Source organism: Sphaeramia orbicularis, chromosome 4 (assembly GCF_902148855.1).
Source record: "Sphaeramia orbicularis chromosome 4, fSphaOr1.1, whole genome shotgun sequence".
Classification (NCBI taxonomy): Eukaryota; Metazoa; Chordata; class Actinopteri; order Kurtiformes; family Apogonidae; genus Sphaeramia; species Sphaeramia orbicularis.
This window is the reverse complement of record NC_043960.1, coordinates 38,190,393-38,212,819: the sequence shown is the minus strand read 5'-3', so window position 1 is coordinate 38,212,819 and position 22,427 is coordinate 38,190,393. Positions and strand designations below refer to the sequence as shown.

Here is a 22,427-nt window from a genome sequence, read left to right as displayed (position 1 = left end):
CAACATCCCACGTTACTAACACTGAATAATAGCAAAGCCTGTAGTGTAACATGTGAGCATATAATATTTGGCAGCATCATATTTTATTATCATATTACAGGTACATATAGAGAACAACAACCATGCACTTGTACAGCCACAGGCAATTTAGAGTGAGCAGTGAATGCATGAAGGGGTATGTAACCAGACAGAACCCATGCAGAAACTGGGAAAACATGCAACGTCTTCACAAAAAAACAACCTTACTGTGAAGCATGATTTCATACATGCACAAATAATTAAAAACTGAAATAGCAAGACTCAGATTCCTCATTTAATTACAATGAAAACACTTTATTGGTCATGTTGTAAGCATCATTTCATTGAAAGGAAACAGACCAGTAAAAAGAAAACAATACAGATTGAAATTCATATCCTATTCCTCATGATATACCGTACCTTTTTGATCCGGTGCAGATATTATAGAATGGCTTTTTAATTAAGAGTCCTTTCTGTTAATCATGTGTCGATATTGTCATTCAATATTACACACTCTATTATATGTTTACAGTAAATATTAACACAAAAAAATCACAAGTCTACAGCAGAGTCGTGCCATACTGGCATTTTGGCGGTTAAGATGAACTATCGAAGCGTCACTCGCATGCACAGTTTATTGTCTACACAGCCTGGATTAAAAGGGAGCATTACAGGACATCAAAAGCACTGAGAGGAAAATCTTTTCTAAGACTGTGCAACTCTGTTCAATAGCAAAGGTCTATGTTAAAAGCTTTGCATTACACATTGTTACAGAGGTTATCCTTCAGTATGTGCCCCTAGGACATACAAAATGGTCAGCTATTAGAAAGCACATGGCACATTTAACAACTAAGAACCCTTTAAGTGATATAAGAGCAATAATATGATAATAATATTACAGTAATAGGTGCAATCTCCTTTCTCTCTTTCTTCAGAGTCTGTTTTATAATATACAGACCAATCGGTTACATTTTATCTAATGAATTAACTGTACATGGCACTTCAATAACACTATTAACAGCCAACTCAGTGATTCAGAATAAATAGACAAGAAAATAAATATGCATTTCATGTTTATGTTTACTCATTCTCAGATAAGAGCATCCAGTTCTGAATCCAGTTGTAATTCCACCACTTTCTGCCATTTGTGCTGTTGCAGATGCATCCAAAAAAACTTACACAGAAAAACCAGACATGGGTTTGGAAATTCACAGCAGCTGTGTGTGCATTTGTTGAACTAAATTTAGTGACAACATATTTACGGTGCAAGAGAATTTCTAGACCATTTTAATCTTTAGAAGACAATACAATGCTATATTATAAAACAGCTCACAATGCTGATTATGTAAACATTTCATAAACCATGAGTTCCAGTATTTGTTTCATGCAGCTCATAAGAGAGCTCTTGTTCTCTTATTTGTCTTTCTCCCCTCTCCTTTGTTTTTTTTTTCGTTTTTTTACCAGTTGATTTTCTCTCAGAATGCCATTAATTAATCAAATCTCTGTGAGAACAAGGAAAATAAAATCTACAATGAATTTTAGCTTTTGTCTTCTTTTGTTTACACCAGTCGTAAAAAATGATCTGAAAGCTCTCGACTGTAATTCACCGTTTTTGAGACAAAAGGGCTTTTTCATTTCATGTATTGAATAATCTGAATGAAGCAAAGAGAAGGCTGATCATTTCAAGGAGTCAGGACTGTACAAGAAAATGTCACGCATGATGGGTAGCTAAATGAAAAGCCCACCGAGCAAAATAAGACATTTCAATGAGATAAACGGCAGGAGATGTGATGATCTTAAAATATGTTTTTAAAAATTCTGGTGACGGACTGAGTCGCATGATGTGTTCGTGTCACCCCTTCCTCCTTCTAGCCTTTAGGTTTTTACATGATTACCTTTGAGAACATAACATCTCTACATATATAGGTCCTGTCTAAACACATGTTTTGTTAAGGTCGACTTTGACCGGCAGTGGCCCCGCCTCCTGACTCTCCTCTGATTGTTTCACAGTGACGGCGATCACGGGGCTCAGGTGGTATGGGTTGACTTTATGGGTGTTATCCAGAAACTCTTTGTCTCCATTGATGCTCAGCTGAAAAGAAACAGAAGAACAGTGACAACAGTGAGAGGAAGTAAGTTTATTTATACATATATTCTGTACACCATCGACGAGTAGGCAGATCAAGTCATGACATTTAAAAATAAAATAACAGTTAGTATGATGTTCCTATCTACTGCAAAAGTTATTAGAAAAAAAAGACGAAGTTGACTTAATATGAAGGATATAAATGACAGGTTGGATCAAACAGACTAAAAGGTAAGATAAGATAAGGAAAGATAAGATAAGATAAGATAAGATAAGATAAGATAAGATAAGATAAGATAAGATAAGATAAGATCAGATAAGATAAGATAAGATAAGATAAGATGAGATAAGATAAGATAAGATAAGATAAGATAAGATAAGATAAGATAAGATAAGATAAGATAAGATAAGATAAGATAAGATAAGATAAGATCAGATCAGATAAGATCAGATCAGATCAGATCAGATAAGATAAGATAGCTGAGGATAAAGTAGAGTAAAACACAACAAAGGACTATATACATAGCCCTATGAACACAAGAAAACACTGTAAAAGGAATAAATAAATAAATAAATACATACATACATACATACACACATATATATATATATTTACTGAGATAAAAGAGAAACAATTTTTCAGATAAAATACATTTTTAAAATTATTTTTGTATTATTTTTATACAAAAAATCTGCATGTAACATGATAAAAAGGACATGAAAATTACGTGCAACTATTTTTTCGAATATTTTTTTATGCTCTCACAGGTACATTTTGGGAGTTGAACTAATTATGCAAGGCAGAGTGTTTCAAAAAATGACCGCTGTTGCAAAATCACTCAGGATTTATATGTGTTTAAATGGGCAGGTTCTGCATGTAACGCGAGTGGACATGATGGGTTACACACAAAACCTGGAATGAGACTGAGATTCATGACTGAGACATCTAGGTTATTTTTTCATGTCCCAATTTTGGTCCTAATTTTGGCCCCAATATTCTATTAAAAATTCACTAATTTTGGGATGGCTCAGAGCAAGAGTATAATTTTTTTTTACATTTATCTGAGGTCATCATTTGGTACATCCTGGAGGGAAATATGTCTACATTTCTCTTTTATTTTTGGGTCTAAAAAGCTGGAAAAGTGCCAGGTACCAAAATGAACCCAGTTTCATAGAGGCACCCACATACGTATATGATACATATATATATGATAGCATGACACAAGTGAAGATTTGTTATAAAATATAGAAAATACAAAATTTAAGTGAATGGATGGATGGATGATGGACGATGGATGGACGACAACTGTTACCAATAGTCCATCGGACTCTTTGGGCCGTTGGACTAAAAATACAACATTTTATGTGCATTTTTTAAAGTACGCATTATGTCTAAAGAATGTCATAAGGCTTCCATCAAGCTACATTCCAAATTTTAACTGTTTGGTCAGAAGTTCCCCAAAAGGAAATGCAAATGTATGTGTGTTTCATCTCATCATCATCATCGTCGTCGTCGTCGTCATCATCATCATCATCATCAGCATCATCATCGTCATCATCATCATCATCATCAGCATCATCATCGTCATCATCATCATCGTCATCCTCATCATCATCATCATCATCATCATCATCTCTTTACAGAGTGCCTGTTAGATAATGTTTTCTGTAATAACATAATACCCAAGCTGTCAGACATAAGAAAAACAGCTTTCGCTTCCTGAACCAAACCACTCGTCTGATTTGTAAAATGCTGATTCAAAGTCCTTCCTCTACATTTGTTTCTGCAGCTCTTCATGCACGGTGTTATGTCATTGTTGTTTTCATCTGATATTTCCTGATGTTTAGAATCTATTCACTAAATGTGCTTCAACTGCACATAGTCTTTTACCTTATATCAGTACTGCTACTTTTCCACCTCTCTCAGTTTTTTTTTGTTTGTTTTTTTTTAAATTTTCTTCATTTACATCTGGCTTCATCAATGTGCAAATTGTAAATGCAAATAAAACAGCAGGATGGAAATGCACCTACTGTCTTAAACACTCTTTATTCTAAAAATACTGCAGTTTGTTGACTGATTGCAGGGTACGTTACTGAAAGACTGCAAAAGGAAAGAAAACACCCTCAGGCCAGGTGGATGTCAAATAAGTTACTTAGCTGAAACTGATGTTTTTAATACGTTTTCTTTTCTTTTCTTTTCTTTCCTTTTTTTTTTTTTCTACAGTTGATTGAAAATACTGGTATAAACCACATATTTATCATGTCTCTGTCTCAGTGGAATAACTAAAACTGCATTCTTTCTGACTGTGTAGTTGTGTACCAGATAGACAAACTTACAGAAAGTTTTGCCATTTTGTAGAAGAGGGATTCCACCAGCTCAAGTAAAGAAAACACAGAGACAGCAAATTCCAAAGGCACAGACTTCTGAGGACAGGCTGAGTCTAAGATGCATTTTTTCGTAGGATGGGGCTGTAACTATTCACTCGTCATCTCCTCTCTACACTGCAGCACATACAAGCACTGACAGGAAGACCTTTCATGTTTTTATTTGTCATTTGTGTACAGTATATGTGTGTGTATACATTCATGCATGTGTGTACCTGTGTCTTGACATGTTGCTCTGGTGCGGTGACCAGACTGGCACAGCTAAGCCATAGCATGACCATGATAGACAAGAAGAGACAGGCCGCTAAAATCCACCGTGGGAGACCGGATCGTCTGTAGAACATGACAAAGACAGACGAGTTAATGAGGGACGTCGCACTTTTAAGACAAGGAATTATCCAGTAAGTGTTGAAAACAGTACACACAATTTTTATGCGATAAATTTTAAGTCTTAGAAGATCTTATAACTGTTAGATTTTCCTGCCATTTACACCATCTAACGTTAAAAGATAAGATAAGATAAGATAAGATAAGATAGCTGAGGGTAAAAGAAAGGTAAAACACAACAAAGGGCAAAAATAAAAGTATACAAATAGCCATATGAACACAACAAAACACTATTAAAAAAAAAAAAAATATATATATATATATATATATATATATATATATATATATATATATATATATATATATATACACACACACACACACACACACACACACACACACATATATATATATATATATATACAGTCATGACATGAGTGACAAGTGATAAATATAAAAATACAAAATTTTATGTGAATTTTTTAACGTATCCATTATGTCTAAAGAATGTCATAAGGTTTCCATTAAGCTGCATTCCAAATTGTAACTGTTTTGTCAGAAATTCTGCAAAAGAAAAAGCAAATTTATGTGTGTTTCCATCCACTACTATTGTTCCTCATCATCATCCTCATCATCCTCATCATCATTACTATCATCTCTTTAAAACTTGCCTGTTAGATACTGTTTCTTGTAATAACATAATACTCAAGCTGTCAGACATAAGAAGTCATGAAAAAACAGGAACAGCTTTTGCCTCCTCAACCAAACCACTCGTCTGAATTTATAATGTTGATTCAAAGATGAGATAAGATAAGATAAGATAAGATAAGATAAGATAAGATAAGATAAGATAAGATAAGATAAGATAAGATAAGATAGAAACAGGAAATATATAGGTGAATATGTGCTATTTATGTTGAGACTTTTATCTATTTATTACTTTTATTACAATTACACTGCACAAATATGAACCAGAAAATCCATGTCACTGAATGCTTTTGCTCTGACTCTTATTCTAATGTGTTTTGGATTGCAGATTGGATAACAGTCAGCCAAAGTACTGCCTTTCTACAGGATAAGCCTTTTTTTTTTTTATTCCAGCTCACCTTGACATGCATCCCAGGAAGTCGTGCTCAGCGGTGGGGTCGTCTGCATGCTGGACAGGGTGCTTTCCTTTTCCTCCTGTTTTCGAGGCTCCCTTCTCTCCATGTCCTCTCACACCTGTTAATGGAGTTTGTTTTGTTTCTTTAATGTGCTTATTTCATTTGGTACTGTAATGTGACATACAGGTGTGCATATCAGGTGTGTGGGAGTTCTCACCGTGGGGTCTCTGGGTATGAGAGTGCACCTGAGGCCAGGGTTTATCCGCGACATTAGATCGAGGAGCCTGTAACTCAGGCAGAGAGTACTCCATCTCTGGCTGGCTCTGAGAAAAACACCAAGCAAGAACAGTTAATATCATAGTCACTCATCTGCAAAGGACCTGATGGGAAACATGATAGCAAAGGGAAATCATCTGAGAGACGAAGAGCGACTAGGAACAGACACTGAAAGTATAAGTTTGTGTTCTCCCACCGAAAATATTACCCCACGATGACCCAAACATCCACTATCGACCAAAATCATCTATTGATCTAAACTGTTTAATACCTATTGATCCATTAATTCTATGAATACATATAAATAATTGGTGTAAAATACAGTTTGTCATCTTTTCATAGTCATCAGATATGACCCATTTTTCAGAGGCTCCATAGTTACCATGGAAATACTGTCATCTTCTACAACATTGATTCATCAGTAAAACCCATGGAATTTGATATATTAAAGTGGATGGAGACACACGGTTTATGTTCAGTTAATGATAGATTTGACTGAAAAAGTCACTTTTTCTTCAGTTTTCTTTGCTTTTGATATAATAACCCTCAACTTTAATCGGAGCTTTATGAACATCTACATCACAGGTGCCAAACATCCGACCTGGGGTCCAAAACTGGCCCACCAAAGTTTCCAATCCAGCCTGCGGGATGAATTTGCAAAGTGCAAATTAGGGCATCCAACTCAAAAATAATATCATGATAATAAGCTATAAATAATGACAACACCATTTTTTTCTCTTTGATTTAGTGCAAAAAACATTAAATTATGAAAATATTTACATTAAGAAACTATCCTTTAACAATAAAATGTGAATAACCTGAACAAATATGAACAACCTGAAATTTTCTAAAGAAAATTAAGTACAATTTTTAACAATATTCTGCCTGTTAGTAAATGTTTTGTGCCTTTGTAGATCTGATCTGTAATGCATATGTGGCCTATAAATGATAAGTCGAGGCATAATACTGATAAAATTGTACTTGTACTTCTTAACAAATTTCATTTTTTTCTGGTTATTGAAATCCTTTTCATTTGGATAGTTTGTAAATGTAAATATTGGCAGAAGTGAATGTTATTTTTTGCACTAGAACAATTTGAAGTTGTCATTATTTATTGGCTATTATGCTATTATTTTACTGGTCTGGTCCACTTCAGATAATATTGGACTGAATGTAGCCCCCGGAAGAAAATGAGTTTGACACTCCTGATCTACATGATCTGTGAATTAAATATGGGAAAATACTTGATTTACACTGAAAAATGCAAATTACAGAGCATAATATTAGAATAAATGGTGAGAAATCAATTAAGAAAGGTTAAAAATGGAGAAAAATTAATTTGGGGACTGCCACAAAAGTAGCACTGGGTCTTTATGGGTTAAACACACATTTTAGAGCATCCATTATGTAGTATTTACTTGAAAAACTTTAATTAAGCTGAACCTCTGACTTTTCCATCCAGTTTGGAAAGGTCAAAGGTCATGATCAGCTGAACATTTGAAGACCCTCAGGTAGATTTTCTAATAAAGTTCATTCCAGCCTGAACACAGGGTTTTACTGAATCACAATCTGTCAGCTAGATTAACTGTCTCTGATGGGACATAAACAGGACTAGAGCTGTTCTCTGATCGAGGCCGATGGCTAATATTAGCCCACTCAACCACAGCTACTGACTTCAGCAAAATAACAGCTAGAGGTAAAAAGTTACACATCCAAGTTTTAACATTTTTCATAGTTCAAAATGTATTGATGTATTTGAGTTTGGGGTATAAGTCACTGTGATTTAGACATCCAGGTCAACAATGATTCAGTTTGTAATAGTAGAAGAGTTAAAAAAATTAATGTCACCACTGGGCTGATATGTGCTCTTAATCGGTTAACAGCTTTTTGGCTCTAAAGTATCATTCTTGTCACCTTCTGTCATTGGATAACAATATAGTACATCAGGGTAACATCATAAATACAACTTATGGACCAAGACCAAAAATACACAAACACAAACTTTGGGAAACGGTAAAGTTTCAATGATGCTGAGGTCATTTCTTTCATTTTCATCCACTGAATCTTAATTTTCAAGAGTAAAAATAAAAGAAATGTCTAATAATTCAAACAGTCCAGATAGATAGATAGATAGATAAATGGATAGATAGATAGATAGATAGATAGATAGATAGATAGATAGACAGACAGACAGACAGACAGACAGATAGATAGATAGATAGACTCTATTGATCCCAAACTGGATAATAATAATAATACTAATAATACTAATACTAATACTAATACTAATAATAATAATAATAATATTTCATTTGGACATTTGGTGTAGAGTTATGCCTCAGTTAATGATTTCCCTCGATATGTCTAGCCTGTTTCTTCGTATCTGTTCTTGTGTGGGTTTAATGGTGAAGCCCCTTGAACTGGGACAGCACCCCTGAAAAACTGCCTTTCCAACAACTGTAGCACACATACACACCCGTCCTGCTGTCAGTGTGTGCGCCGCTGTGTGTTTCATTATGTGCGCTGTGTTTCTGCTTCCCCTGGAGAACTCATTAAAAGAGGATTTTCGTTCTCCACTGATGACCCTCCCTCCTCTACGGCAGCAGCTGTAGTCATTTGCAACAGTACTACTGCTGGCCTCAGCAACACACACACACACACACACACACACACACACACACACACGCACACACACACACACACACACAGCTTTTTATAACAATACATTAAACTGCAGCAGTTCTGCCTTCTGATACTTTGATTGATCACTTGCTGTGTTAAAGTAGAACCAGCTACATTCATTCTCAGTTTCTTTTACTTGTCCAGAAATGTCTCATCTGTTTAATACTGTTTGATTTTAGTCAATTGTCCAGGATAAAAACGGTGGAGATACAGATTCTTAAACTTCTTACAATCATCAAAAATTCTTCTGTCGAAAAACGTATTTCACAACCGAGTTTATTACCCCTAGCGAGCAATGTTTTCTGACAGAGTGCATTGAAACCAGATGCAGCGCCAGTGTAAAGGTTTGAGGAAGAGGGCACATGTGAGGGGGATGATTCTGATTGGCTGCAGACTGAAGAGATCTAAACATCAGAACGAGCAGAGCCTGATCTGCATCTGCAATCCATTAGGAGAGGGAACGTAAAAGGTGCTCTGGTTTAAAGAGAGAGAGCACAGAGAACCAGGGTTTAGAGAGTTCAGAAAAGTCCAGAAGTGAATGAAAACACTGAAGAATACAATTAAAAGGGATTTCATATTTGTTATTTAGCTGAATTTGGAAATATCACGTGTAAGTTTGGTGATTCTATATAATTGCAGGAGGGTGAAAGCTCATTGTAAACATTTTAAGAAAGAAAGGCTATGATTTCTTTTCAATCACACTGTAGGGTCTGTACATGAGAAGACCTGAAATTGTTTAATTTCACTTAAAATTTTGCATCAATAAAAAAATACTGGTAAGATTTTTAATAGTTCAATAACCTGAACTATAAACACAGTGCTCAGTTTGTGGATTTTCCTGTACTCTGTAGCATTTCTGTACTATGTAAACAAGCTAAACACATTATAACGGCATACGGTAAAAGGTTTGTGCATGACCTTTTTACTGCTTCCATACAGATACCATACTATGCATGTCCTTAGGTGAGAAAACACACACACTCCTGCTCATTTGTAAGTCAGCATCACACTCCTTTGAGTTGTCGTTGTTGAATCACCGCATCTTTGTGTTCGGTCTGTGGTTTTTGTTTCTTTGAAATTCATTTTGGCAGAGTGACTAATGCAATTGTCAGGAAGAAGTAGGGTAGAGCCTTCTCTTTGTATTCAACCTTACACTGAGTTCAATTTGTTCTGGAGGCCGGCTCACTAACACACCACAGCTCAGTTGGAAGGAAGTATTTAATTGAGTGACTTTTGTCCACAACTCTCCCAAAACTGCTGCGCTATCACCGTGTTTTTCTTCCACCTCTATCATATCTAAAAACTAATCTGTAATAACTGCTGTCACTGATTTGTTTGGTTACAGGGAGTTTCTCTTCTTTTTTTTTTTTGTTGTTGTTGCGCTTTTATGATACTTCACACCGAATAAAACTAGTTAATGAGAAAACGGGAGCTCTCAGAAACACACGTGCAAACAGATGGGCGTACGCAGACAGTCTCGACTCATTATGGATATCCACATTATGTGTACTTCAGACAGAGTGTGCTTGTTTCCCTCCTTTGCCTTCCCTTCTCGTAGCTGGACTTTTTCTGTTGTTTCAACACTCAAAGAGTCAATCTGTCAACTCGGTGGCACTTTGCCAGGTGCCCACTAAACACAGGCCTGATGGTCTTCTCACCGCCCTGTGGAGCCTCAGCCTTCACGTCACTGCCATAAAGAGCAAACATCCATTACCAGGTCCAAGAGAAATGCTGGTAATTTCACGTTATGCGGCTGCTGCGTCTTGAGGCTTCCCAGCCCAGTTCGCACGCAGCTCCCTATATCTGATAATAAATTTCAGTACATAAGAGAGTCTTCTTTATACAGAAGTCCTTTTGTATGGGCTAGGGTGCGTAAGTACTATAATTTCCCAAAGAACCCTTTAATTATACGGCTATATTTGCCTTATAAGCCACGTAATGCACACAGGAAAAACCCCTGACAGAAATGCAGGTTTCTTGCAAGTTTTTGAAATTTGGAGGATATGGCTGGGGTAGTGTGGTGGTTAGTCAGACCCAGTCTCATTATAGCTTTAATATATGGGTATTTCAATGGGGGAAATTATGCGCTTAAGTTCACAAGTTCAGAGAAAAAGCATTATAACAAAGCATACACCTCTGCCACAGATGCAATGTGCAGAAATATTTAACAGGCAAATGATCTAGATGTGCACCACATAACACATAATTCACTGGATATACACATGTGCCACACTGCTTTTGACAAAAACAAAAAAGAAAAACCATGAAAGAATAGTGAAAATGTAAAAAATCATGAGAAAAATTCAGGATTCACACCGATTCAACCAATTCATCTGCATTTATCAATATTCTTACAAATGCATCTTTTAAAGGGGTAACAGTCCACTTTAAATCCAGTTACTATCAAATATAAACACATTTGCATAAAGCTAAAGCCTGTTTTCTGTTTTTTGATAAAGTTGCTGAAGACTCAAAGTAAATGAATAAATGATATTTGTCATAACCCAAACAGTCCACTCTTTTTTTTACATCTTGCAGCGTGTGTCTGTCCTGAGCTGAGTTCAGCGCTGCTATCCCTGCTGGCTATCAAATATGCATAGTACTGAGGGCAAGTGACATAATTTAGAAGGACATTTATAAACAATTAAAGCCTTAAGATAAAGTTTGCAGTGTTGTAAATCTAAGCACCTTATCCTGCCACGTGCCCTTGCTCAGTCAACCTTCACAGAAGCAGAGACTGGAAAATAGGGTGTGAGGTGGATTGGCAGCGACCCAGACTCTACGGCTCTTTATAACTCAGACTGTATTTCACCATCTCCACAGAAGGCAAGGGTTAGCTCAACTGATAATCTGTAAAAGTCTGGATTGCTTTTAACCCCCATTTAAAACCATATGACATGAAAAAGCATTGTGAACATTAATTTTATAATTTGCACTATCAGGACTAAGTGGGTCATAAAACACTGTGAAAGATACTGAATTTATGGAGATTTTTGCTCGTTTGTCTGTGTCCTTTTTACAGCAAAGTACTTATACCCATTAAACCCATCATTGCTGGTGAATTTAAAAGGTGTCTGGAGTTTAGGCTGAATAGCGTTTCTGCAAAAGGAATACTGACATTTATCTATATCAACATGTAGCGTATTAAAGCATTGTGTTCAAGTATGAAGACCGTATAAAAATGATTAAACCATCAGGGACAGATCAGACTATAAATAGATCGTTTTTCCTGGTTAATTGGTACCGATAGGATGTTTTATAAACTATCAGTATCTGCAAAAGGTGGAGGTGAAAGTAGCTGATGGACAGCATGGGGGTTCTAAAGTGGAAATACTGCAAAAAAAAAAAAAAGCAACAACAACTCAATAAATAATGAATGGTCCCATAAGGTGCACCTTTAGTTGGTTTGATGCTTACTTCAACATTTATTGATTTATTACTTTAGAACACAGGTGTCAAACATGTGGCCTGGGGGCCAAATCCGGCCTGCCAAAGGGTCCAGTCGGGCCCTCGGGATGAATTTGTGAAATGCAAAAATAAGATATTAACAATCCTTTTAGTTCAGGTTTCAAAATTCAGACCAGTTCAATCTCAAGTGGGCAGGATTCAGTAAAATACTATCATAATAACATTTAAAAAAAAGACAACTCCAAATTTTTCTGTTTGTAAATGTACATATTTTCATGTTTTTCCACTAAAAAAAAGTATAATTTTGCAAAAAATGTGAATAACCTGAACAAATATGAACAACTTGAAATGTCTTAAGAGAAGAAAGTACAATTTTAACAAGATGTTTTGTGTATTTGTAGATCCACTGTGATCTGTCAGTTATAATGTACATGTGCAAACGATAAACTGAGGCAGAATATTGTTAAAATTACACTTATTTTTTCAGTTTGTTCATGTTATTCACATCGTTTGAAAGGATAGTTTGTAGATGTATACCTTTTCATAATGTAAATTTACTTTTTTCGCTCTAAAACATAGAGAAAAGTTTGGAGTTGACATTATTTATATATTATTATGTTATTATTTTACTGGTTCTGCCCACTTCAAATCAGATTTGCCAAATGTGGCCCCTGAACTAAAATGAGTTTGACACCCCTGCTTTAGAAGAAGAAGAATCTTCATTTGTCAGTATATTTTACATGTGGACATGCAACAGACACTGAAATTGACCTTTGTGCTTTTGCAGGAAAACACCACACACTGCAGAGTAGGAGCAGGGGGTTGAGTGCCTTGCTCAAGGGCACAACAGCCAACAATTTCTCTTCCAGTCAGGGAAATTGACCCAGCAGCCCTTATATTCAGGAACTCAGATTTATTGATTGATTAGGAATTTATTACTTTGACTTTGCTGTTCTATTCAGCAGTTAAACGACTTATAATTTAAAGATTTCAGACATACATCAAGTTTTTTGGAGGTTTTTATTTATTTATCCTGTATTTGTTCAGGAAAGTTCTGAAAGTATGGCAAGTCCACATATAAAGCACACTTAATAGATAAAAGCAACATAAAAAATATAGTAAAAAATAAGAAGAAAAGAAGTAAGAAAGAGTAAAATACAGCATAACAGTGATAACCATAATCCACACACATCTACAGAGGTTATGTTTCTTTCATAATAATATGTAAAGGTATTTAAAGAAGGAAATGCTTCAAGTGAAATTGTGTTTTTCAATTCATTCCATGCTCATAAATATGAGAGGTTTATATTGATGATATCGCCCAGTGTAATGACTATGGTTATTAATCAGCTTTTAAAATCTATTATGAGTCGACCTCTAGATGAGAGTTAACGTCAGTTCTTTTTCTGAAACCAAAGGGCAATGCCTTACCTGGAAAACAACCACTTTGCCATCGTCCGCCTGCAGGTAGAAGGTCCAGGTGGAGGAGATGAAGCTTTGGGCAGAGCTGACAATGTCGTTGCACCAGCTGGATACTGCCTCCATCACAGAGGGGGGTTTAGGGCGAAGAGTCATGGCCTTGAGCTGCAGAGGGAAGAGGGGACGCTCAATCATGACGGAAAATATTGTGTGAGTGCAAACATGTGTGTGTGTGTTTCTCAGTATTAATAGTAGTGTATGGTCACTTTAGCTGTTACACCTCCAGTTCTTTGTGTGACAGGCCACTGACTGCAGAGTGCCCTTTCTCACCTTCCTCCTCTTGATCTCAGGTTCAGAGGGTTGGCTGGCGCAGCCGGTGCTGCAGGCCTCCTGCTCCAGCAGCTTAATATATGCCTCCTGGCAAGCTGGAGAGAAACAAACACAGAGAGAGGGGGACAGTTATGAAGCATTAAAGAAGGAGCATGATGGAAAGTAAGTGGAGGAGAGGGGGCTGACAGGACAAATGGAGGAGTAAGAGGAAAGAATGGAGCACTAGTCAAGGCGAGTGCAGAGCACTGTAGTCTGACTGTTTATGTGAAGACGGATAAAAGTGCATGGGAGGCTCTACTGGACTCTGCACAGGTGAGTCATGCCATGTTACTGTTACTGATAAAATGGGCAAATCATTATAATTATTTGTATATTTTCATTTTATTTTGTTTTCTTTCTCTTTTCCCCTCCCTCCCTCCCTCATTGGATGTATGGAGGTGTATGTGGACGCTGCAGGGGTGCAAACATCCATAGGACTCCCCTTGAGCTGATCTCCACTTGTGATGTGCCTGGTGGGTGTGGAAACAAGTGACTATTTGATTTTATGTTTGCACCTGAGGATAAATGATAATAAAAAGGAAGTTGAAAACAGGGAGCAATGGGGCATCTGCTGTGTGGAAAGCAAATCACACCACTGATCTCCCATTCAGCGGTCCAGACGGAGGTAACTGCCTCAAACAGCCAGAAAATACCTACTGAGCATGTTGTCTTTAACTGACATTAGAGAGGAGAAAAGAACAGAGCTGATTTTAGTCAGATGCTCAAAATCCCAGTGATGTTGTGTAATTGAAAATAATTTTAACTCCCTTTTACTCTCAGAATAGCGAAAATGTTGAGTTATGAAACATAGTGCAACCATTTGGGCTCAGATAATCAAAGTAGCATTTACTGGATTTAACACTATCATTTAACTTGTGTGTTGCTCTCAGCAGATCAAAACTCAGGATCATGGCACTACTCAACTGGGTTTGATCCTTGTATCAGGACTGAGGCCTCGGGAGCTTGAACTTTGCCCTTAAAACTGCAACAAACCCACTCCTCTTCCCACCAAACATATTCAGAGTCCAACAAACAAACCTCAGACTGACTCACCTCCCTGACACTCCTCCCTGCTGGTATTGAAGCCTGCATTGCCATTGACGAACTGGCAGATGGAGTAGAGGCGACAGCCACGGTGACAGGCGTTCATTATGGAGTCCTAAGAGCCAGCCAGGCCAGAGGGATGGGAAGAAACAGAGAGGAGGGGCGGGATACAAATTAGAGATGTCTCCTGTGCTTTTGGATAAACTCAAGATAACCTTGTTAGAAAATATGACGAGGATGTGTTATGGCATGCCTTAATGACACTGTGTCGCTTTTGTATTATAGCCTGTCACAAACAGTTGATAAGAAGCTTTGAGTTATTGCAAACGAAACCAGTGATAATGACTCATTTGCGTAAAAGGAGTGCAGAGAATGTGGTGGTGAGAAAAGAAGGTGTACATTACAGTAGTTCTAATCACAATACTTCTATTATCACTGCTAAGTAAGGAAACTGCGCCCTCTAGTGACCTGTCAGGGAGCAGGACAGACAAGAGAATCCCGGACCGCGACCATGAAGGGTTTATTACAGCATAGTGCCTGTCATCATCTCCACCGCTGTTTCCTTGTTTATCCACAGAGACGCACAGATAGATGCTTATCCCAAACCCTGAAATTGCGCACTAGGTCGCTGGCACTTTTAACACAGCATTCCTCAACTCGACACATGCAGGAGCCACTCGTTCTCGGTCCAAATCCCCTGAACTCCCGTGTTAACACAAGCAGGTGACAGTGGGCCGCTGTGCAGCTCTGCTTTGCCCTGCAAGATGTCTGAACCACACCTGAAGCCATGCAAAGAAGAGGAGGAGGAGGAGGAGGAGGAGGAGGAGGAGGAGGAGGAGGTGATGGGAGGAAAAACATCAGAAGCTGCAAATGAAGCCTGAAAACCACAGAAACTCCACCGTCCTGCTCCGGCCCAGTCTGGCCTTGTCTGTGTAAAAAAAAAAAAAAAGTCAATAAAGCAGAATTGTTCCATGTTTGACAATAGTCTCACTGATGCGTCTGCGCTGCGCCTGCACGCGCTGGTGGATATTAATTCCTGATTAATACATCAGCGTTTATTCCATCGCATGCTTTCAATACAGTGTACTTCTCGGACCTTTCTCTTGGATCTTTAAGGTGCAGGGGAAGAAAACGCTCTGCATCCATTTTCGGCCTAAGTGTGCGCCGTTACATCCAAAAGACGCAGAGAAAAACCGGAGCCAACGTGGTGCCTGTCATTCCATCCAGGCATGGACGCGTTTTAGAAACTAATTCAGTCTAAAACACTTCACTATGATCTCAGGGGTGATGATTGTGTTTTAGTTTTGCTTCGACTGCAGGGGGCTGAAATGTCGGACAGCGGGGATGCAGATGTCATAACCGCAAATAATAATAATAATAATAATAATGATGATGATGATGATGATGATGATTAAATAATATTGCGCCTTCTGCGGTAACAGCCACGCAACTGCATAAACAGGAATAACTTACTTTAGCAGGGCTTTTGTTTTGATGGTGAGCTGGCATTGCTTTTTGCAGTAATTGATATCGCCCAGTTGGTTGTCAAAGAGATCCGAGGCCGCAGCCGCAAGTCCGGCGAGAAGCACCGAGAGCAACGCCGAGAAGCCGCGCATCCTGCCGCCGAGCCGGAGCATCTGAACCCGGGAGCGACACCGAGGAGGAGGAGGATGGAGCCCGCTTTGTGCTGGTGCTGGTGGTGGTGGTACTGGTGGTGGTGGTGCGGATGCTGCTGCTGCCTCAGCTCGGCTCCTGTCTGCTCCTCCGCGGGGCTGCTCCTGCTCGTAGCGTCACGCGCATCATCATCATCACCACCATCATCATCATCACGCACACGCTGCCCCCTTTCCAAATCCACAACCCGCAGACGAGCCCTCTCACTGCAGTGCACATAATATCCCGGTGATGACATTCATAAATGAGTGGAGCAGGGGTTTATGGGGGCCCGGGCTGCGGGTGGCAGATGTCCGCCTCCTAAACGGCCAGATGGGACGTTTACAAATGTATTGACAACTCATACATAATCAATGTCACAATTATCGCTTGAATGTAAAGGTGCTGATGAAACACATGGGACTCTCATCTGCACCGATGAGTCATATTTGACATTAAAGGAAAAGAAATTGTCAAAGTGAAAAAGTTGCACTTGAGTATCACAAGTAGGGGAGACCGGGTTTAGTTGGAACATCAATCCCACTCAGGTCTCACAAGTCAATCACAGGAAATCCCACAACCTTTTGGATTTTGGGGTATTGTTTTTGGTTTGGTTTGTTTGTTGGTTTGGTTGTTAACACTCTAGCAGAAAAACTATGGGTTCAGTTCACACCAAATTGAGTTTATAGATTGCCAGTGACCAAGAACAGATCTGATTACATTTTGGGAACAGTAGGTCAAACTTTATTTATTTATTTATTTTCAAATTTTTAACCCCCCATTTATTTATAAAGGGGCGAAATTTCAAATGTCTGTAGCAGCAAAACTACCTGGAGAAATCATACCAAATTGGGCTTATAGATTGCCAGTGACCCAGAATAGATGCCATTACATTTGGGAAAAGTAGGTCAAACTTTCAATTTTTTAGGAATTTCTTAGTTCTTTTTCTTTTTCATTTACTTATAATGGGCAAAATGTCACTTGTCTCTAGGAGCAAAACTATTGGTTGAATTCATACTAAACTGGGTTTATAGATTGCCAGTGACCTAGAATAGACATGGTTACATTTTGGGAAAAGTAGGTCAAACTTCACATTTTTTAGGAATTTTTTAAAATCTTTTTTTCTCCCATTTACTTGTAATGGGCGACATTTCACATGTCTATAAAACATCAATTTTGTTTCAGTTTACTTCAAACTTCAACCAGTTGATATGCTGACATCAGCACATGCATAGACATGATGACATCAGCTGGATTGATGCCAAATAACCTACAATACATGCGAGGGGTGGGGTTTGTTGTGCCTGGCACCACTTGTACTATCCTAGTTTGCAGTAGTCACCATAATCCCACTCTGGCCCAATCCCAACTCCCCCCTTGGCCCTTCCCTTACCCCTACCCCTCCATTTTGCAGGTTCATGTGAAGTGATAGTGTTGTCCCAATTCTCAATGAGTCAGAGGGGAAGGTTTAAGGGGAGGGCTGTTTAGCCCTCGAAACAGAGGTTTTTCAGGACCGCACTACAAACGGAGGGTAGGAGAAATCTCCTATAATTCTGTATGAATCATTGGCAAGATTGAGATAAACACAACAAAAAAGTGCAGCAGCATGATGAAACACACAAGTATACGTATTTTCTCATAAACAACTTAATCATTTGATTGCCCCCTGGTTTTAATGTGTTATAGATCGCATTTCTGCGGTTTACGATTGATAGCCACAAAATAGATGACCAAAGCCCATGCAACAGAGACGGTTACAGCTACTGACAGCATGGGGAATACTTTTGGAAACAAGTTGTCGCATCTGTTAATAGCGCATCGATGACCGCTGATGACATAACAGGTCTTGAAGGGTTGTCCATTTCACGGGGGAATATTTCAACCCATACCTGTTGCAATTCCGTTTCAAGGGTAGTGCCAAATGCAAGGGCCAAGGGGGCGGGGTAGGGGAGGGCCCAGGGTGAATTAGGATTGGCCTCTGTCTTTGGTTCTTAGATTGATCATGGTACATTTAACCATAGCATGTTATATTTTTAGCCCAATGTCAGGATAAGTTGTAACAAAGGAGCATCATTTGGCCTGTTTTCTCACAACGTCTAGTTTTTAATATTCTTGCCGAATTGGTGTTATTTGTAAGAGCAAACTGGGTACAGGTCAATCCCACAAGTTTTATTTTTGCAAAACTTGTTGCCTAAGTTTCTTTTTTAATTATTATTGTTTTAATGGATAAAGATCCAAATATACACAAGTGACCAAAATCATCTATTTTTCAAACTGTTTATACCTGCTGATCCACTTAATCCTATCAATACATGTCAATAATTGATGTAAAATACAGTTTGCCTCTTTTCATGGTCATCAGATATGACCATTTGGATGTTTCAGAGGCTCTGTAGTGAATGTGGAAACACGTCATCTTCTACAACACTGATTCACCAGTAAAACCCATGGAGTTGGATCAGTAACAGTGGATGGAGATACTGGGTTTATGTTCAGTTAATGATAAATTTAATGAAAAAGTCACTTTTCTTGAGTTTTCTCTATTTTTGGTATGATAACCCTCAAATGTAATCTCAGCATGATGATAAAAAGGACATGACCAGTGAATTAAATATGAGAAATATCTGATTTTCATTGAAAAAATGCAAAATACAGAGGATAACATTATAATAATGGTGATAAATCACCTGAGAAAAGTTAAATTGAAAGAAAAAATCATTTCGGAACTGCCACGAAAGTAGCACTGGGTCTTTATGGGTTAAATTCCCCTGTGTTTCTGAGGTACACTGAAGAAGAATTATTAGCATTATATAGGTTTCAAGGAAGTGAATGAGAAATAACTCTTACAGTCCAAGAAGAATGGAGTTATATGGACACATCCTTCCTTCCTGATCCCATACAGTAAATATTAAGGCAGTAGTCTGGTTCTCTGGAGTACTTTGCCAGAATAAGCTTGGATATTTCGATTGTACAGTAGCAGGATTATCAGTTTACTTTCTTTCAGGACCACTGTGTAGCCACTTTTGAAACTCATAAAGACCCAAACAACCACCACAACCACAACAATCTACTGGTCTAAAACATTTAATGACTGTTTAAACCATTTGTCCTATCAATACATGCAAATAACTGAGGTAAAATGCAGTTTGTTGTCTTTCATGGTCATCAGATATGACTCAGGGCTCCATAGTGAACATGAAAAACGTCATGTGTGTAACATTGATTCACCGGTAAACACATGCAGTTTGACAAATGATAGAAGTTTTAGATGCTTATTTTTATGTTTAGTTAATGAGCATCTACATAATCAGTGAATTAAGTATTGGTAAATATCGGATTTAGACTGAAAATTGTAAAAATACAGAAGATAGTATTGTAATAAACCGTGATAAATCACTTAGGAAAGATTAGATTTAGAGAAAAAAAAATCATTTGGAAGTTGACACAAGTAGTATCGGGTCTTTAAGGGTTAATGTCGTAGTGAACTAATGATTACTATCAACTACACTCTGGCAATAAAATGTTGAATCTTCAGGGTCTTAGTCAATGCACGGTATCTGCTCATTATCACTTCGAAAGCCATGTGAAAGAACAATGACCTCAAAAGATGCAGCTACATGTAAAAAAAATTGGACCTAATTCACATTTACTTTATGCACTGTTTGTCTATTCTGTGGATTTAGTCATTATAACACCATGAAATGCTTCCTCATACTGCACATATTCCACCAAAACTAGTTCTCTCCTGACACTAGCTTGCAAATGCACCATGATATCATCCTAGCCAGACAATCCAAATAACCTTTACTACTAATCCAGAATAATTGCAGAGGCTGAAAGATGTATTTACAGGACGTTGAGCAGAACATATTAGGTGCAGATACGTCTGGATGTGTAGACTATGTAACACGTCTACAAAAAGTGTTAAAACCATCCTTTAAATCCAGTTAAATTGCACATTAGCACAGTTTTGACATTGTTTTTATTGGACCTGCATGTTCATTTGACATAGTAGAGCTGAGCGTACAGTACAACAGGCTATTATTAAATATAATAAGTAAATAATAAAGATGGTCTTCACATTATTACTGGCCAGATGCCATCTTCTTTTACAGTGGAAATCTTCTAAACCTCCTTCATTATCTCAGTGGATTAAGGATACATTTTCTTTTCTTAATCTGGAAAAAATCAAAATACGCAACAAGAGGAGGTGCTGGCAAGTTTTTTCAGAAGTGATATTCATTTTTGGAATTTTTTTGCTGATTTGAGAGTCTGCTTGAATAGGTGCTGTTGTTAAGATTATGGAATATTTTGTTGAATAATGTGCGCAGATGATCGAGCCAGGGTAAGGGTGGGGGGGCAGGTTTTTTGTTTTTGTTTGTTTGTTCGTTTTTCCCTCTTTTTCTCCACTTTCTTTTCCTCTGTTTGAGTATTCTTAATGTCTAAATTTAAAAATCAATAAAGATATCTGAAAAAACAAAAAAAACAAAACTGTATATAATAAAGTATTGCAGCAGTACAGAGATGTCACAGGATATGGATCACATCCAGAAAAAAAAATCATTATAATTATATTTTCTTAAGTGGAAATTAAATGAAAATTATGGCTTATATTGCACTCTCTATTTTTGTACATTATTCTATCCTAGTTTCAGTATTAAGTTTCTTTTTGAGGTATGGCCTCTTTTTGTGTCTTTGATCGATCATGTGACAACTTACCCCAGCATGTTATAATTTACTCCAGTAGTAATAAAGAAGCACCATGCAGCCTGGTATCTCACAATATTTATTTGTAATATTCTTGTAGATATAGTATAATTTGCAGGAGACAAAACTTGTGTACTTTCACTCCCTCCAGGAAATACACAGGACCGCTGATGGATTTATTTCACTTCTTCAAATCATCGCCATAAAATCCACCATCAACATGATCATAAAAACAGTAAACAAACAGACACTTAACGTAACTCATTGGTGGCAATAAATACATCCGACGTAACATAAATACAAACATAAATACATACCTCCCTAGATGCACTGCCAAGAGGATGATCATTTTCATCTCGACAAGGTCCAGAAGTAAAAAAAATAGACAAATATTCTAAACTAAATTATTAATAAATTCATAATAGACACTGGAATATCTCTCAAAAAGTCTCAACAAATCATTAATGCCATTCTTTGTATTAAAACGAAAAGAAAAATACAGTTATACCTAAATGTTACTGTTACCTTGTGCAACACATACAGCAGAAAATGAATTCCTGCTGTAATCTAATACACACAATTAAAAAACCATATAAACAAGATCCATCCATCCATCCTTAGTGTGAGGTGACAGTGCTGACCACTGCACCACCATGTTGCCCTATAAAGTCCTAACATAAATTAAAAATACTTTATGTAAAAGTTTAAGATATTGAACTCCAAATTATTACCAAAAGGTGTTACGGTCGTACCCAGTCTCCCCTACTTTTGCATGGTTACAGTGCATGTATTATTACCTCATATTGTACAATGTACTTCGGCTGTGTGTATTTAAGGGTAAAGCTGCTTCTTCTGCTTTTTCTAACGTGGCCTTGGCAGAGGTGACGCCATATTAATATTTGCCTAAAGTTGTATATATGTTTGTGTTTATGTATATGCTGTGTGTGTAT

General features: G+C 37.5%; 1 protein-coding gene across 1 annotated transcript; it reads right to left on the bottom strand.

The window, feature by feature from the left end:
* Window positions 1-317: 317 nt before the first annotated feature.
* LOC115418132 (transmembrane protein 59-like) lies at window positions 318-16,789 on the bottom strand. The gene is made up of 8 exons (XM_030132486.1): window positions 16,591-16,789; window positions 15,127-15,232; window positions 14,035-14,129; window positions 13,717-13,869; window positions 6,137-6,242; window positions 5,923-6,037; window positions 4,705-4,822; window positions 318-2,110 (listed from the first exon to the last, which is right to left on the bottom strand). The coding sequence occupies exons 1-8, from the start codon at window positions 16,624-16,626 to the stop codon at window positions 1,952-1,954; spliced, it is 888 nt and encodes a 295-aa protein (XP_029988346.1). The 5' UTR covers window positions 16,627-16,789; the 3' UTR covers window positions 318-1,951.
* Window positions 16,790-22,427: the final 5,638 nt, after the last annotated feature.

Coding starts and splice junctions, on each gene's coding strand:
- LOC115418132 (XM_030132486.1), bottom strand. CDS start 16,626: ATGCCAGCTCACCATCAAAACAAAAGCCCTGCTAAA. Junction 15,233..16,590: donor AAAACAAAAGCCCTGCTAAA/GTAAGTTATTCC, acceptor GCTGGCTCTTAG/GACTCCATAATGAACGCCTG. Junction 6,038..6,136: donor TCATACCCAGAGACCCCACG/GTGAGAACTCCC, acceptor CTCCATTAACAG/GTGTGAGAGGACATGGAGAG.